This window comes from Oculina patagonica, chromosome 4 (assembly GCF_052425735.1).
Source record: "Oculina patagonica isolate OP01 chromosome 4, crgOcupat, whole genome shotgun sequence".
NCBI classification, from domain to species: Eukaryota; Metazoa; Cnidaria; class Anthozoa; order Scleractinia; family Oculinidae; genus Oculina; species Oculina patagonica.
The window spans coordinates 18087058-18103910 of NC_135761.1; the positions used below are offsets into that span (position 1 = coordinate 18087058).

The 16853-nt window shown below is 39.4% G+C and overlaps 1 protein-coding gene across 2 annotated transcripts; it reads left to right on the forward strand.

Annotated features, from left to right (window-relative positions):
- Positions 1–1997: 1997 nt before the first annotated feature.
- On the forward strand, positions 1998–16463 carry LOC144651749 (hepatocyte nuclear factor 4-gamma-like). Of its 2 annotated transcripts, XM_078511724.1 has the most exons (8): positions 1998–2236; positions 2345–2575; positions 11091–11219; positions 12580–12948; positions 13982–14218; positions 14898–15934; positions 15987–16087; positions 16145–16463. In XM_078511724.1, the coding sequence occupies exons 1-6, from the start codon at positions 2182–2184 to the stop codon at positions 15173–15175; spliced, it is 1299 nt and encodes a 432-aa protein (XP_078367850.1). In that variant the 5' UTR covers positions 1998–2181; the 3' UTR covers positions 15176–15934; positions 15987–16087; positions 16145–16463. The 2 variants fall into 2 exon arrangements, with proteins under 2 accessions (XP_078367850.1, XP_078367849.1); XM_078511723.1 differs by having other exon boundaries at positions 15987–16463.
- The last annotated feature ends 390 nt before the right edge of the window (positions 16464–16853 follow it).

A 16853-nucleotide genomic window follows, 5' to 3' on the forward strand; every position in this document is an offset into this window, starting at 1 on the left:
TCTGTGCCCTGTGTTGTGAGCTGGGCCATTTTACTAGGTTGATATGTGACACGCGTCCTGCATACTGCTAGGATCAGCAATGTCGAATTCATCAAGTTTTGTAGTAAATAATAAAGATGGTAAATTTTAAGCTCGGTAATAAATAATAAAGATAAGATGTTCTACATGACACGAGCATGGGACAAAGAAAAATTCTGAGTCCCCGACGGGAATCAAACCCATGGCCTCCCAGATACCGGTTGGGCGCTCTAACCAACTGAGCTACGAGAGACTCGTTGTGAGCTGGACCATTTTTACTAGGTTGATATGTGACACGCGTACTAATATCGATTTTCTTTGGCTCATTAAGCATTGAAACAGGGCAAACTTGCCAAAAAATGTTCCGAAATCGATATCTTCACATGTGATAATAACATGTTATTTTCACGTGTGAAGATATGATTTTTTCGTGCGAAAGATCTCCTGGTATTTCACTGATGTATACAAGTATTGCACTGGTAAACAGAAAGAGTTATCAATTGACATGCTTCAAACAAAGTCTGACTTCAGTCACAATAGCGCTTTTGGTCATATTTTCCAAAGTTCAAATTTAAAAGGAGGTATGCTTCCTGCAAATGACAGTTGTAATTTGCCTTGGGTATCTCTTAATGAGAGACTTTCATTAATAAGTTTAATGCCTTATGATGTTGGTGGGAGTGGAGACTGTTTTTTTAGGTCAGTTTCACACCAACTGTATGGAACTGCAGAGTTGCATTTTCAAATTCGTGCTGCTGGTATTAGGCACTTGAATAATCATCCAGAATTTTATGTTGAGAGCGTTTCTGACAATAGTTGGCAAGACTACATTCAGAAAATGTCATTCATTCTTGGAATTAATAAAGTTATTGTTCACAATTAATAAAGTTATTGTTCACAGTTTATTCGCAATCAATGTTGTTAAATTATTCTTACAAACATTTCGCCTTCCTCTTTTGTCCCATCACCAACAAATTGTACAAGAAAAAGGGGAAATCTCAGTCAACACCAAAAACTACCCCTCCTTTCAAGCCTTACTCGAACGCATTCCCCTAATCGCTGATTACTACTAGTATAATAAATATATATATATTTTTTTAAAAAAAAGGAAGCCACTGTATTTGTATATGCATAAATCTCAATACCTCGGGAACTTTTCCGACTCATGGACCAGCTCGCAGACTAACTTTTTAAAATGCCTGATCGGCTGATCGAAAAGGTTATAGGTTGACTTGTATGATTGTTTTTAGCGCGTGGGCAGTCTGTTTTGATTTCATCATAGCTATTCTTAATTTCAAAAGTGAAGCAGTTTGGCCACAACAGAATATAAACCCTCGGGGCGTCATTTTAGATGACCTTAAACGACCGAGCCAAAGTGATCTATGGACAAAACATATGTTGTTCCAAGAATGGAAAGAAGAGAAACCTCGTGACTATACAAGAATAAAAATAATCGCTGACGAAATATTTCGGCGTTATTGCGGAAGGGGTTTTATTTTAGGAGGGGGCTTGAAAATAATCTAAGTATTGGCTTTTAAGGCGTAGATCGTTTACTTAAGAAACACTATTGATTTTAATCAGTTCTCCATTCCATTTTTACCAGGCTCTTTCCTTTTCTAGAGAGGGACCTCGAATGACCTTTACTTACGTTTAATGCAGGGATGTTGTTATGTTTCCTGTATATGATCATGACCCCCTATGGTGCTTTGAGGCATGGCGCGCGCACTGGTAAAGAGAAAACATGCAAACTCCGTAAAATAAGGAGACGAAAAAACGTAAAGAAATTTGTCTTCCTCGCGAAACAAAACGAAGGTTTTATAGCTTTCAGGACTTTCGCTTGATATGAAAATATCGGGATTTATATTTCGGGTCAATATCATTGATATCGCTATATCGTGCATCTAGCCTGCAAGGTGAGCCTTCGTGCATCAATCTCGTGCTTTGCGGACCGGGTCACATGACTTTGCTAAGTACCACCCTCCATTCTCCGTTGCGAGCCTGGTGCATTGTGATGCGTGGCAGCCATGAGCAGCCATATCCTTTTCAAGCTCAACTGGGGACTCCTCGAGTTCAAAGTACAACTTCGCCGGCTATAAATATAACGTAGAGGGTTCCATTAGGAACACAGTGTAGTCCAGGGATTTAAGTCCATTTCCGTAGCCGTCAATGACCGACCAGCCAGTGAATGGTGTGAAGCAGGCCGAGAGCTCAAGCAAAAGTGGTAATAAACAACTTTGATCGCTTGCAATTGTGTCAGAAACATCACGCACATATTATCCAGTCGTTGATTAACTGTTTAACCGTTTCCTGTTTCGCTCTTTTCGTACAGGGGACGATGGCGAAGACGGAGCTTGCCTGATTTGTGGCGACAAGGCCACGGGCAAGCATTATGGAGCGTCAAGTTGTGACGGATGTAAAGGGTTCTTTCGACGAAGCGTGAGGAAAAATCATGTTTACGCTTGTCGCTTTCAAAGAGCTTGTGTGATCAACAAGGATAAGCGGAATCAGTGCCGCTACTGTCGGTTACGAAAATGTTTTCGGGCCGGGATGAAGAAAGAAGGTGAGAAAAACGTAGCCATTTTAAGCTTGTATTTGTGCGTGGCCTTCGTGGGCCTTCTTCCTTGATAGCACTTGTGATATAAGCCTTAGCTTTGAGCCTAAACAGAAGTTTGACGTTAACCTACACAAGTACTCGATTTACAAATGTTAGAGTCTTACTGTAAAGTTCAAATTCCATACAAATTGCTTTTAAAGTATTATAAGCAAGTTCTACTTCCCAGCAGTGAAATTGTTAGAACAAGTACCGTCGCAAGCTTGTTTTTGTTGATTCAGCCTCGCGTGTTACGGCGTTTGTTGTGAAAATGCAAATCACTGAAGAATTGTTTTTAAACGATAAAGTAATCCCTGAATGAATTTGGCAGAGGTACAGCTTCAGATTTACGATTTTATCAAAGAATAGGATCTAGGAAGTACTAGTTGTGTAAATCAAGCTAATCAGTTGTGTAAACAAATTTTGATTGAGGTACATTTGAGATTTCGTGCCAGACCAAACCTGTTTCTTGTATTGCGTTAGTTCTGCTCTTGCATTTTGTTACAAAGAATAGGATTAAAGAAAACATACTTTGGAGTAACATTTATAATAATATTGAAAATAAACTCACTTACGAAAAAATAACATTTAACAATTATTCGCCGAAGGCGAAGTGATTATTGTTGAATAATCCCCGAGACGAAGTCGAGGGGATTATTCAACAATAATCACTGAGCCTGAGGTGAATAATTGTTTTACTATAATTTTTAGAGGTGATCATCAAGAACTAAAAATAAAACGATAGCAAACAAGAAAACAGCAAACACAAGTGTTCGCTTGCATACAGTGTAAACCAGTTTAATTCATCGATTGCAATCAGAATTTATCAAGTTAAAGCAGTAAAACGGAACAAAACAAACACTATGAGAAAGATAGATGTCCGGTACCTTTGCATGATTGTTGATGACTTCTAAGCGAATGTGCGAATCCTCTAGATGAGTAGCTCCGGTGAGAAGAGAACTATTAAAATAAGTTTGCTCAATCGATCTGACTGAGTTTCATCGATCGCCAAAACCGCCGTACGTGTTTACGATAATTTCTAATGCCTTGAGAACCATCTCTTGAAACTATTTTCAGTCCAAAAGCCTTGGTAGTCATTTTTCAAAATTCCCAACGTTTTTAAAAACCCATGTCTTGGACTGGTTTCTTTCAAATCAAAGAAATTTTCATTCAGCAAAAGCGGCCATGTTTACTTGCCTGGATGCAGGAGGTGGCATGGCTAAGTAACCAGGCCTTCAAAGCTATAATCACCTCGCGCGGGGTGATTATAGCCTCATAAGCTGAGCTTCCTCGACCAATCAAAATGCTTCAATTCTTATAATCACCTCTGAAATTATACTAATTTGATTTACAAATGTTAGGTCAGGACTGGATAATGTTTACCCAGGGATTAAAGTTTTCTTTCATTTGATGCTACAAAGTTGCAAAGTTTTGTTTTGTTTTTGTCAAAGAGAAATATTAAACTCCGTGGACAAAAGTGTCAACGAAATTTGTAAAGAAAATAAACTTGACAACTGATCACTTTTAAGCCAATCACAGGACAGGCTCTTTTTGGTTAAATATTTTTATTCCATTTCTTTGCTTAGAGCAACAGAGTTTCAGCAATGTGGTTCTCTGTCCTTTTATCACCCTTTTACTTTCTCTTTGTTTTTAGACCACTGCGGTCAACTTGAATATTTGCATTATTGACTAATAAAGAGGTCAATAAATATAGATTACTTCATAGAAAGTGCGCCGTACGGATTTATATTCACGAGTTGCAAAACTTTGGAAAAACGAACGAGTGAGCGTAGCGAACGAGTGAGTTTTCAAAAGTTTTGCAACGAGTGAATAAAAATCCGTACAAAGCACTTTCTATGCCGTAATTTGTTTATTATATATATAACGAGAATTCAACCATTGAACACTTTACGCCAATTTTTCCAGTTTAGAACCTTTGACATACAACATCTGTAGTTAACGGCGCGAGAAAACAAAGCTGCAAATGCACATAGAAAAAAATACTGGCGACAAACTCTCCTAGACAAAAACTTTATTTAATTAAACACACTGCATTACATTTACATTTAAAACTTCGTATCGCATCGAGGAAACTTCGCCACAAGCGAATAAACTACTGGCGAATCAACTGGCGAATTGTGAACAAATTGTGGCAACACAACGAGTCGGTTAATTAAACAATAATTACCACGTAAATCCAGATTAAAAATGCAGTTTACTTAACCAAGACGATCCCAAAAGTGCCTGAATATTCTTAGAAAGTCCGCAGATGTGTTGTTAGTTCCGATGAAAGTCTTGTCTTCGCTTTCACTTATCGACACTTCGCCTTCGCCTGTCTTCGCTTCGCCTTTGAAGAATGATTTTTCTCACTGCTGTATTCTTTAGGTTTTGCTTAGCGTGTTTCTGTTGGCTTACATTTCCATTAAGTTCTTAAAAGGCAAACTTTTGTAATAGTCCAGGCATTTTATCGCCTAAAATAGGTCAACCTGTTACTAATTGCAACAGAAGGTTTTAGCAGAAAAAGAAAGATTTTTTGTGTTTTCCTGATAGGTAAGTCCAATTACATGTAGATTAGATCAGATAATTGCTTTAATAAGATGATTAAATCTATAAAAATACGCAAATCGACACAGAGCTTGTAGAAAGCGTCTGCGATGTTGCTTATCTGTTTGAGGTATTTAGCGTAGGAATTTGTTTTCCGCCAGCAAAGTTAAAATATAAAAAAGAAGTTTTTAAGATAAAATAAACATGGATGTTAGGTGCCAAGGTTATGCAGTTCAAAAAATATCATTGTGGCGTGTGTAGTGAATCCCAAATTGAGTTTCAACTCAGTGAACGAAAAACTGATATTCTATTTATCGCTTCGCGCTTCGTGCGTTATCTTTTTCTCATAACTTAGAAATCTCTGAATGAAAACTTTTCTAAAATGAAAATTTATCTGAACAGTAAATGCGTTATGAGCAAAAAACAATTTGCCTAAAATTCATTTTCACTGAAGACTTAATTTGGCAAAATAGAACCAAACTCAGTTATCAAAAACTCAAGAAAGCCAATTTAAGTCACATTTACGCAATCAACCTAGACGTTTCCAAATACCACAAAGCTGTTATTAGAATTGAGATTTGTTTTGGGCAAAAAGCGTTCTTGATACAGCTATTGTTTCCTTGATGTCTTTTACACGTTCCCATCTGCCTGTAATTTCAGAAAACAGGATTCTCAACTATGGATGACACAGAAAAGTGTGTTAATTGTAAAAAAAAAAAAAAAAAAACTTTGACGGCGAGGGCGAGGTCGTAACGCTAAGAGAAAAGGAAAGGGCGGGAATTAATCGGGCGAGCACAGAGCAAAATATTAATAGGGACCTTCAGATCAGACTACGAGTACGAGATTGAGTACGAGTGCGAGTTTTCAAACCAAATTATATTTCACAGACTCCGTTCGAAATATATGAGAAAACAAATGGTAGGAATTTCCCAGTTAGTGCTTCAAACCACTTTTTAACGCTAAAAATATAAGGGGTACCCCCTTAAAAGCAAAACAAGGGCCTGGGTCTACCCATAAGGCCCTGGTGCCTAGGTCCCGCGGACCCATGATCCTTCACTGGCTTTTTTCCTTGTGCTTCAAACCCTAGGGTAAGTATTTGTCTTTTATCTTGCATTTTTGCTAATTTTTTACCTTTTCAGGCTATTCCTCTGTGTTTTTGGCACAGTAGGTTTCTTTTTAGCGATATTTTGTCGCTCTTCAGATGTATTGCATCGCTGAAGATATCCATTTGGCAACACAAAGTCGCGTAGAAGGACTCGTTGCTGGTCGCCATCTTTCCCGCCGAAACTGTTTCGGCGTCTGCCTGAAATACGTGATGAATGGTCCTGCCAAACGATGCAAAGACCTTTCACCTAGAAGACGATGATACTCTTCAGGAGATTCTTCTCTCGACCGAGAGTCTTTACGAGCGAACAGACTCTTTGGAGTCCCGTTCATTTTAGCCAGTATTCGCTGCGAACAAGTACAGTCTGATGATCTGTCGATTATGGCTAATGACTCGTCAGAATAGAAGTTCAGCGAACCTTTGGCGACCGATAAGTCATTTGGACTTCTGCTGCGCCCGTTCGGGCACCTGTGGAGCCTATTCAGGCACCAATATTGCCTATTCAGGCACCAATATTGCCTATTCAGGCACCAATATTGCCTATTCAGGCACCAATAGAGCCTATTGAGGCACCAATAGAGCCTATTCAGGCACCTGTAGAGCCTATTTTAGGCACCCGTCGAGCTTATTAAGGAACAAACAGAGTCTGATAGACATCTAAAGAAACTGGGAACTTAATGCAGTCTTATAGTGATGGCACTCGTAGAGACCATTTAGAAACAAACAGAGTCTGATAAGACTATCTGACGAAGCTGCAAACTTTAGTAGTATTACAGTGATTATCATGGTCTGTTTGACTCACTTCCAAGTCAACCTTTTGGAAACCATTATCCTCTTTCCCCAAATTTGTGGATACTAACTTTTGGATACAAAAAATATATATATATAATATATATATATATAGCTATACCTTCTTATTCTGGAAGACTGGGAACTCCTGAAGTGGATGCACTATCTGCTCCCAAAACTTGATCAGCAATTGTCCAATCAAGTTCCCCTTTGAATGAGATATTCTGTCCAAGAAAGGGACAAGGTTCAGTGTTTACTGTTCACCTTGACTTCTAAAATGCCACTGGCCCCCTGTATGGCCTTCACGCTTGTATCGAAAATGATTGAGCTCCAACTTATGTGATAATAAAAGTAACCATGGAGCAAGCTTTACCTGCTGGCAGAGCAAATGCTTTTCTGTCTATTTTGAGACATCAGACAGATAAATAGAAACTTAATTTTACCACAGTAAATTTGTTGAAAATTACAACTATGGCTCTTTTTGTGTTCTTTTCACAAAAGCTGCAAACAGAGTGTTTCTTGCAGCCTGAACCAGGTCGTAACCCTTGCAGAGCTACCCTCAAGCTGTCACCAAAAAAGGGAGATGAAAAGATATGGCGCATTATACAGTCAATACTTTATTAAACAAAGTTATATAGTTCCTTTTTTTGTAGCAAACATCAAGGAGACAGCTTGACTAATTATCAATCCACTTGATATGTGTATTTGCACTGTTCCAAACTTAGTTGCCAGAATTAGCGTTGACGACGGTCAAAAGGTGAAGTCAATTAGACTCGCACAGTACAATTACTCCTAGCGCCTTGTAACTTAAAAATCGCCCCAAAATCGTACCGTGTATTCTCCACATCATTGCGGGTTCTCAGAAATGAGCCTTCGGTTTTTAATATACCATCCCTATACGTCTCCACCTTTACCCACATATCGGGTCAGGAGGCTCTGGTATTATTCCAGCACTTTATAAGTTACCACGAAAAGGATCTTTATGAAAGATTCCCCTTTTCATGACACGGTTTTTTCACGAAAGCATGTTTTCCTGGTACCAAAAGCCTAGGACCCATGTGTCTGGTGATAGACCCGATCAAATGAAGTTCATTGTACCGAACCTTTCCAGATGGAAAACATCAGTTGCTTTAAAGCGTCGCTTTTACCAGGAGTTTTTATGTCAAGTACATTTTTTAAGGACTCGTTCATTTCAGTTCTCGTTACGAGTTTTTCAAAATTTAATATGTTCGGGTTCAAGACCCGCCCATTCGGCCTGTGTTTGGCCCTACAGAATTGATTAAGCCTCTTTCAACTTTCTTCAAGGGAAAGTCTATTCAAGTCCTTATAAACCGGGACGATATTCTTCCTTTGACTTCGACAACTAAAGGAAGTCGTCAAAACACTCTAAGTGGTTCTCCACCAGTCCTTAAGGTTCAAATTCAGACAAACCTACAGAAGCATGTTTTGCCCGTCTTTGACCAAGGCAAAAAGCTTTCTCCCAAATAATGTCTTGAACGATATTTAGTTATTTTATCTTTTTAGGAACATACATTCTGTCAACAGTTTAGTTGTTAATTTCAATTAGACTGCCCCACAAACCGTTATAACGCATTGTGGGCTGGCTAGAAAATTTTTATGTGTGCAGCAGGAATGGACAGTCATATAAAGCTATGCTAGTGTGTGTTGCTTCTACAATAGCAGCCGCCAGTATATTTCTCACACTTACTTTTTGCATTAGATGACCTATTGGTCTTGTGCTTAAACTGCATTCAGCACATTTTACTGTTATCCCATGTTTAATTTAAACCTTGCTAAGGAGGTTTTTTTTCCTCAAGGTAGATGTAACAGCCATTCTACACTGACATCGAGGTTTTTCCTCTCATTTAAGTTTACATGAAAACTGGCTCCTGTGGCTGTGTTATGATTTTTTTAATTGCTCATACAAGTGGCGTTAAAAACTACCATTTGTTTTCTCATATATTTCGAACGGAGTCTGTGAAATATAATGAGAATTATACTAGGGCCGCCAAGCGGCCTGAAGTAATAATTCGGATTATATAAACAGACGAAGTGAGAAATATATGAGGTTCCCACCATTCACCCTTCCCTGGTGTATTTATAGGGTGTTGCTTTGCCTGTCTATTCCATGGCGTCAAAAAGCCAGTGAAGGATCATGGGTCCGTGGGACCTAGGCACCAGGGCCTTATGGGTAGACCCAGGCCCTTGTTTTGCTTTTAAGGGGGTACCCCTTATATTTTTAGCGTTAAAAAGTGGTTTGAAGCACTAACTGGGAAATTCCTACCATTTGTTTTCTCATATATTTCTCACTTCGTCTGTTTATATAATCCGAATTATTACTTCAGGCCGCTTGGCGGCCCTAGTATAATTCTCATTTGTGTGCCTCCTATAATCACTTATCACACCAATCTTATCCCTAACGTTTATTTATGTGTTAGTCAGCAACAGGGAAGAGTTATAGTTTGGGGGATACAATTGCGTAGAAATTCCAAAAGCGTACTCGTACTCGATGTCGTACTCGTAGTCAAATCTGAAGGTCCCTAATGATTCTATCACTACGGTTCCTGGGCAGCAAGTTCATCAGAACTGCCGGGGAGAATATTGTCTGCTAAGTAACAGCAAGCGAGACAAGAAAATTCTTACGTCCAAAACAACTAGTAATCGTCGCTCTCTAACTCGCCAAGTAGAACAGTATTTCTCATTCAAAACTGACTGTTTCTTTTGTGGTACCAAACTTGAGTTCAGGGAACAGAGAAAAAGACTGGAGGAAGCGTTCAGGGTTACAACAATTGAAACGAAAGACACGGTATTTGTTCAGAGAGAGGGGACGATGGGTCTGATACGAAAAGAGCTAGGCTTTTTAATGTGCGATGATTTGCCTGCTGTTGACGTGGTTTACCACCACACCTGCAGTGTAAACTTCCGCACAAAGAGGAAATTATCTAAAGTTTATGAAGTGGATGAGCCACTGGGTGTAAAAAAGAGGAAAGTTGGTCCTCCCCAGGATGAAGGAAGTATTTGGGATTTTTTTTTTTTGTTTGCCGGCCCCCTCCCCCCCCCCCCTTTTCTTTTTTTTTGTTTTTTTGTAATTTCGTCGCCCCGCCCGGGCCAGGAGGGGGCCCCCCTCCAGAAAAAAAAAAAAAGTAGATTACAATTCGAGAACGACTCTATCTCTAGCGTGAAGATAAGTGATAAACGTGTCTTGGCCACTGTAAACTTTCGAATAACTTAGCATTTAAAAAAAAAAGCTCTTTTATGGGTCTTTATTTTAAGATTAAGGCCAGGGAAACATTGTATTAAGAGTATGTTCTTAATTTTAAAGAAAAGGCATGATTTATACCAATAAAACAGCCGTAAACAGCAACTTCCTGTTTATAGCCTCGTTTGCATGTTGCAGCAGAAAGCGAGTTAGACGTTGATCGTATTTGGACGTGTTCCCACGCTTAAATCTTTAGAGACTTTTAGTTTGTTATTGTATAGGCCATTTCTAACTAGTTTACTTTGAGAAAGCTTCTGTTGCAATTAGTAGCAGGTCTAATTATAAAATGCCTGGACTATAAAGGAAGAAAACGTGTAGCCATGTTTTCAAAACATAAACTGCCGTCGGGAGCAAACTTGCGGCTCACTTTCTCAACCTCGTTGGAAACCATTTGAATTCTCCCGCTGTGATTGGTTAAGACGTTCCACTCTAGACGCTGATTGGTTATATTTTTCACATGTGAAGAAAGCTATACGCGAAGCTGATTGGACGTATCGCTTTTTTCACATGTGAAATATTGCAAATAAAGAATTCTATTTGCAAGGTTTATTGCTTAAAATTCTCGCTATATCTATAATAAAACAGTTTATTATTCAACTATAATGTCGTATGGGATCCTGAGAATATGCAAAATATAACACTGTAGTATTCTGTATTACATTGTAGTGAATTATTTTGGAGCTAAGTTGCTTTTCAAATGAAGTAGTTTAATAAATCCAACTATCAAGAAAACAAAAAGAAATCTGTAAATGCACCCTCAGTCTAATGTTACTTCACTCTCTTTGTAGCTGTTCAAAATGAAAGGGACACTATCTCAAAAAGACCTCGTGGAGAGGACCCAGAAAACAGACATGGCCTCACCACTAGTGTGTTGTTATCAGCAGAGATTCTGTCACGTCCTGCAACTTCACCTCCAGGTAGTGTATATAGTATTTTCAATTAACGTGCCCATGTCACCAATTTTTTAATTTTTCAAGTGAAAGTCCACATTGAAAAAGGAACTTCTGCAAAAAAAAGATTTGATTTAAACAAAATGCGAATTTTTTATGAATTTATAAAGCCTACTTTTGTTTGTTACTTCCCCTGATCGAGAAAGCACGGGCTCCTGTAGTCAAATGATGCATAGACGGCTAGTTGTGTATATTCAACAAAACAAATTTTTAGCCAGTCACTTGATGAACTCCTGGTAAGATCGCTCTGAAGTTTATTTGGATCTGCAGTCATGTGTTCCTTAACCTACATCACAACTCCTTTGTGACCGAGAGAATAATTATATTTAGCGGTGTGTTTTGGTTTTGTGGGGGGGGCCCGGTTTGTTTTTTTTTTTTTTTTTTTTTTTTTTTTTTCGCTTTTTTTGGCTAATACCAGTGATGTGCCAAAATGGCCGCAAATTTTCGTGTTAAAAAAAAAAAATTAAAAAATTTGTGTTTTGTTCAAATAAATTTTTTTTGGGCAGAAGTTCCCTTTTCAATATGGACTTTCACTTGAAAAACTAAAAAGTTTGGTGACATCAGCACTTTAACATTGTTAGATCAAAGTTTGAAGACAAGTCTGAAAGGTAGGATGGGTAGCATTTGTAGCTGGCGGTTTTGTTAGGGCTAACACATGCAAACTGTGACAAAAAAAGCACATTACCGGTAATTCCAGCAAAACCGCCAACTACCCAGGCTATAGTATGAGTAGAAGAGAGCTACTGCACGTGCTAATGAGATATAACAACATGGCAAATGAGAATTTGCACATTTTCTGTACCTTCAGACACGTGGAAACGAGGTATTTTTGTCACACTACTGAATTATAAAAGAATTTTCAAAACTCAAAGCCATCTGACAGTGAATGTAAAGCTACAGAAAAAGGCTTCCTGAGAGAAAAACCAAATTCTTCGCGTCCAGAAATACAAACTTTAATGGTGTGATCAAGCACAAAGTAACAAACACTTACATTCAAAGAAACACTATATTGAGGAAGTGCAGCAGAGGAAAAGAGGCCAGAGACAGGAGAGGAACGACGGGCCAGGGCCCACAGCCAGCACGAGAGCGGGGGGGGAGAGAAGTGAAAATGATGTGTGCAGGGGAGGCCGCAGAACAAAGCACGGACACACATCAACAACGCAGAGCCAGGGCCGGGGGGAGGAGGGAGGAGGGGGACCCGCCAGAGCGAAAGGAGAGGAGGCCGCAGAATATATATACTATATTGAGTTTTTTTCTTTTGACAAAATTTTGTAGACTGTTGACTACAACTGCTATAGACCCCCCTTTATATTTTTCTTCAAAACAGAAACCATTAGCCTGGACAAGGAAGCAAGCTACATGGACATTTGTGAGTCGATGCGTCAACAACTTCTGGTGCTGGTGGAGTGGGCAAAGAACATACCAGCCTTCTGCGAGCTGTTACTGGATGATCAGGTGGCCTTGTTACGAGCACACGCTTCTGAACACTTAATACTGGGTGTCGCAAGGCGCTCTATGAACTTCAAGGACGTTTTGTTACTTGGAAATGATCTTGTGATACCAAGAACAGCGGGAGATGCTGAAGTGCGGAGAATAGCAATTCGTATCCTTGAGGAGTTGGTTGAACCCATGAAGGAATGGAATGTTGACGATACTGAACATGCTTGTCTCAAAGCCATTGTCTTCTTTAATCCTGGTACGTCGTAAAAAACCAATCATTCATTACATTTTTGGTATCCACTTTTTTTTGGAAAGCATTTCTTGTAGATAGTCATGTCGATGCTATGGATATTAAAATATGTTAATCATAATGTCTCTGTGTTATGATTAAAATTAATTTCGGTTTTAAATTCTTAAAACCAGTTTGATTTTTATCTTTCTTTGTCTGATTCATTATCATAATCTGAACTCAAACTGTTTTAAAAAATTTTAAACCATAACTAAATTCAAACCATGTGGGAGGCGCGGTGGCCTAATGGTTAGCGCGCCGGACTCCGGAGCGAGCGTTCTGGGTTCGAGCCCTGGCCGGGGTCACTGTGTTGTGTTCTTGGGCAAGACACTTTACTCTCATAGTGCCTCTCTCCACCCAGGTGTATAAATGGGTACCGGCGAAATAATGCTGGGGGGTTCCCTGCGATGGACTAGCATCCCATCCAGGGGGGAGTAGAAATACTCCTAGCTGCTTAATGCTAAGGAAACCGGGATAAGCTCCGGCAGTATGGGCCACTTTGGCTCGAAGCTGACCTTTTTTTTTTTTTTAAATTCAAACCATAGGTTCAATAATATTTTAATTTATATTTTTATTTATAGCACAACCACATCAGCTCAGCTGTAATTTTTAATCATGTATATTAATAAATGCTACTTCTACTACCAAACCATTAAATGAAAAAAATATATTATGTAAACTGCATTTAAACAGCACAAGGGAAAGTGATATTCACCATTGTGAAATCAACTTAGTCAGATGTATGCATCCCAGAAAAAATCTGAGGTTTCACCGAGTAAATTGAATTTGTTGTAAAGCTGGCAGCCTTCTTTTGTTATTTGCAACAGAAGCCAAAAGAAAATATGACCAAATAATGCTTTAATTTGCAGCAAGCAATTTAATTGCATTAGGAGTGAATATATTATTACCTTACTCTAGATGGTGACAGAAATCCCCTGCCATAACACCATGTCAGTCTCAAAATTGACTAATCTAATGCTATATATCGTTTGTGTCACAGATGCTAAGGGATTGGGTGATTCTAGCAAGATCAAATCGTTAAGATTTGAAGTTCAGACAATGCTAGAGGATCACATTGCTAAAGACCAGTATGACAGTCGTGGCAAGTTTGGTGAACTCCTCCTTATGCTTCCTACGATGCAGAGCATAGCCAAAGAGATGATTGATCAAGTGCAGTTTTTTAGACTGTTTGGTGTGGTTAAGGTCGATAATCTTCTTCAGGAAATGCTACTAGGAGGTTAGTTACACAAAATAAATAATATTACGAGATTTATGAGACTGCTAGGCAGTCTCTCATTTTTTCAGGGTTAGTTTAATGTACGTTCATTAATGTAGATTTGGTTACAATAGACAATTTTTCTTGCTTTTTAGCCACACGCTTGGTTGCATAGTTGAATTCATATTTTGAGCGAGCAAATTCCCCTAGCGTGCATCTTGTGTGATTGATGCGTTGCATGATGCACAGACAGAATATGAGGGCAGTAACAAAAGGAAGCAGTATCCTTAAAAAATAAAATAAAAAATAAGCTCCTCATCTGAGTTTCACCACCATATGTTAACTGGGGCTTCTTTGGTGATGGGATTTTCCACCATTTCTACCAAATAATAATTCATGCTTTCCTTGATTGAGGCCCTGCCAGGGGGATCCCGTGTCGTTGTCTAAATTTTAAAATGTCCCATGTCCCTTTTTTATCGCACTTCACATCGCTGTCGGTAGTAAAATTAAAGGAAATTTGCTTCTCGTTGTTGGAATTTAATTTTTCCCATAAGGGTCGTCATTTGTCGCGATTTTATTTTTTGTGTTGTCGCTACTTTTTGGACCCTGGCAGGGCCTCTTGATTTAAACTCAAAATAATTTTCTGGCAAAAGTTTAATCACCAAAAATGCTTAATATTTTCTCTTGTTCATTTTCATAGGTACTAATATTGCTGAACAGCTTGATGCAGCAAGCATTGTGCCGCCAATGTCCTCACCCACTCCACCTACTGTTCCAACAACTCAGTCACCAGTCACCAGCCTTCCCTCATCCCATCCTTCTGAGGTATTCAACCCAGGCTTGGTCAGTATACCAGGCCCTAGTGTGGTCCCTCCAATGCAACCAGTTCCTATGGTCCAGGACAGACCATTTGTTGCAGGACCATCCACTTCTCTCCCTGGAGGTGTTGTACCAAAGACAGAGAGATTTGACACGTGACAGTGAATTTTATAGAGAGTGGGCATAGCTAGGTGTGGCCTTTGTGAAGGCCGTCAGTCTGTTAGTACAGAACAAGGTCACTGGGTCCCGTAACAGACTAGTCCCCAACATGCTGTAGAATGTTATAGCAGGCTCAATTGCAGCTTTTTCTCGGGGTGTGAACAAGTATGTTCTCACAAATGAATGCAAGCCCATGTAACAATGTATTATGGTCAAAACTAGTCAAGACCATTTTATGTCCATTTTATGTCCTCAGTAGCTGGCATGAAAAGGACATTTATTTAGCAAGGGGCAGTGCTTGAATAACCAGGGTTTTACTAAACTGGTGACAACTGTTAACAATGTTATTACCCCCTAATCAGGCTGTTCTTACTTACCGAACATTCTTACTTAACATTTCTCTGAAAGGAATACTGCAGTATTTATGCAAAGATTTTTACAATTCTTCCCCTTCATTCAGCCATTCATCTTCTCCCTAGTTGGTAAGAAATAATTTACTGAAAGAAAAACCTGGGAAATAAGGAATTGAGCCTGCTATATTTTTTGAAAAATAATTTAAAAGAAAGATTTGCATAAATTATTGACAAATTGAAATCACCTCATTTGCAATGTTTGAAATAATTACTGGTATTTAATAAATTGACCAATAAAGAAGTCAATTCAAGAATTAGGTTGTGGTATTTTTTGAGTAATAAAAATAATTATTATAGTAATACGTAGCAGGCCGCTGTAACTGGGTTTGCTGTAGAAGACAGTTATGTTTTAAGGAGCACAGAACAAGCGCGAATACTAGGATGTAGACTTCATCAAGGGTGTTCTCAAAGTCTGAGCAGTATTATTAGTTTAGCAGATGTTTTCAGAAGGTCTTTTTGAGTGAGAGATGACAAGATAATTGTCATAAAAGGTCTAAAAGTACAATCTTGTTGTCCCATAGCTTAATAGAAGTTTTTTTGTTTTGTAAGGAGGCAGAGCACTGATTGTTAAGTAGCTGTTTATCAATTTTTCACTTCTTGCAATAAGCAAGGCTATTTGAGGCAGGAGGTGGAAGCTAAGCTTAAGAAGAACTTGGAGCAACAGTTCTAAGCACAGTCAACTTTTACAGCCACCTTTCAAAGTCGTGTGGTTTTGCATATCTTAGGTTTTATTTGTTTGGTTTGAGTAGTAGCTAGACTGTTCACAACCCTCTGTTTTTTCGTATTTTTCTTCAGTCGTTGAATGGGGGAAAAGAATTGCAAGAGAACTGGTTGCCAGCACAGAATTTTCTTTTGCTTACTTTGCTCACCCATGCCCCCACGGCGAGGGGGGGCCGCGCGCGGGGGGGGCAGCCCCCCGGAGGCCGTGCCCAGCGCCGGGCCCGGAGCGAGATGACGACGGACTGACACTGTGTCCGCGGTGCATGTGTGCTCCCGCAGGCTGTGCCCCCGGGAGATTCCTTATACGGTCTGCTGGGAGGGGGGGCACGGGCCCCCGGCCCCTCCCCTTGCTACGGCACTGCCCCAACCCCTTGTGCTTCACGCTTACTGGATCCTACTTCACTCGCTGTTTCTTTTGTGCGTTTTGCCTTGAAAAAGGGGACTGTGAACAGTCTAGTTTTGTAGGCAGTCAACCACTTCCACAATAGATTTCAGAACTATATGATCCAGGGTTTCAGGTATAGGTGTCGACAAGAAATTCTGAG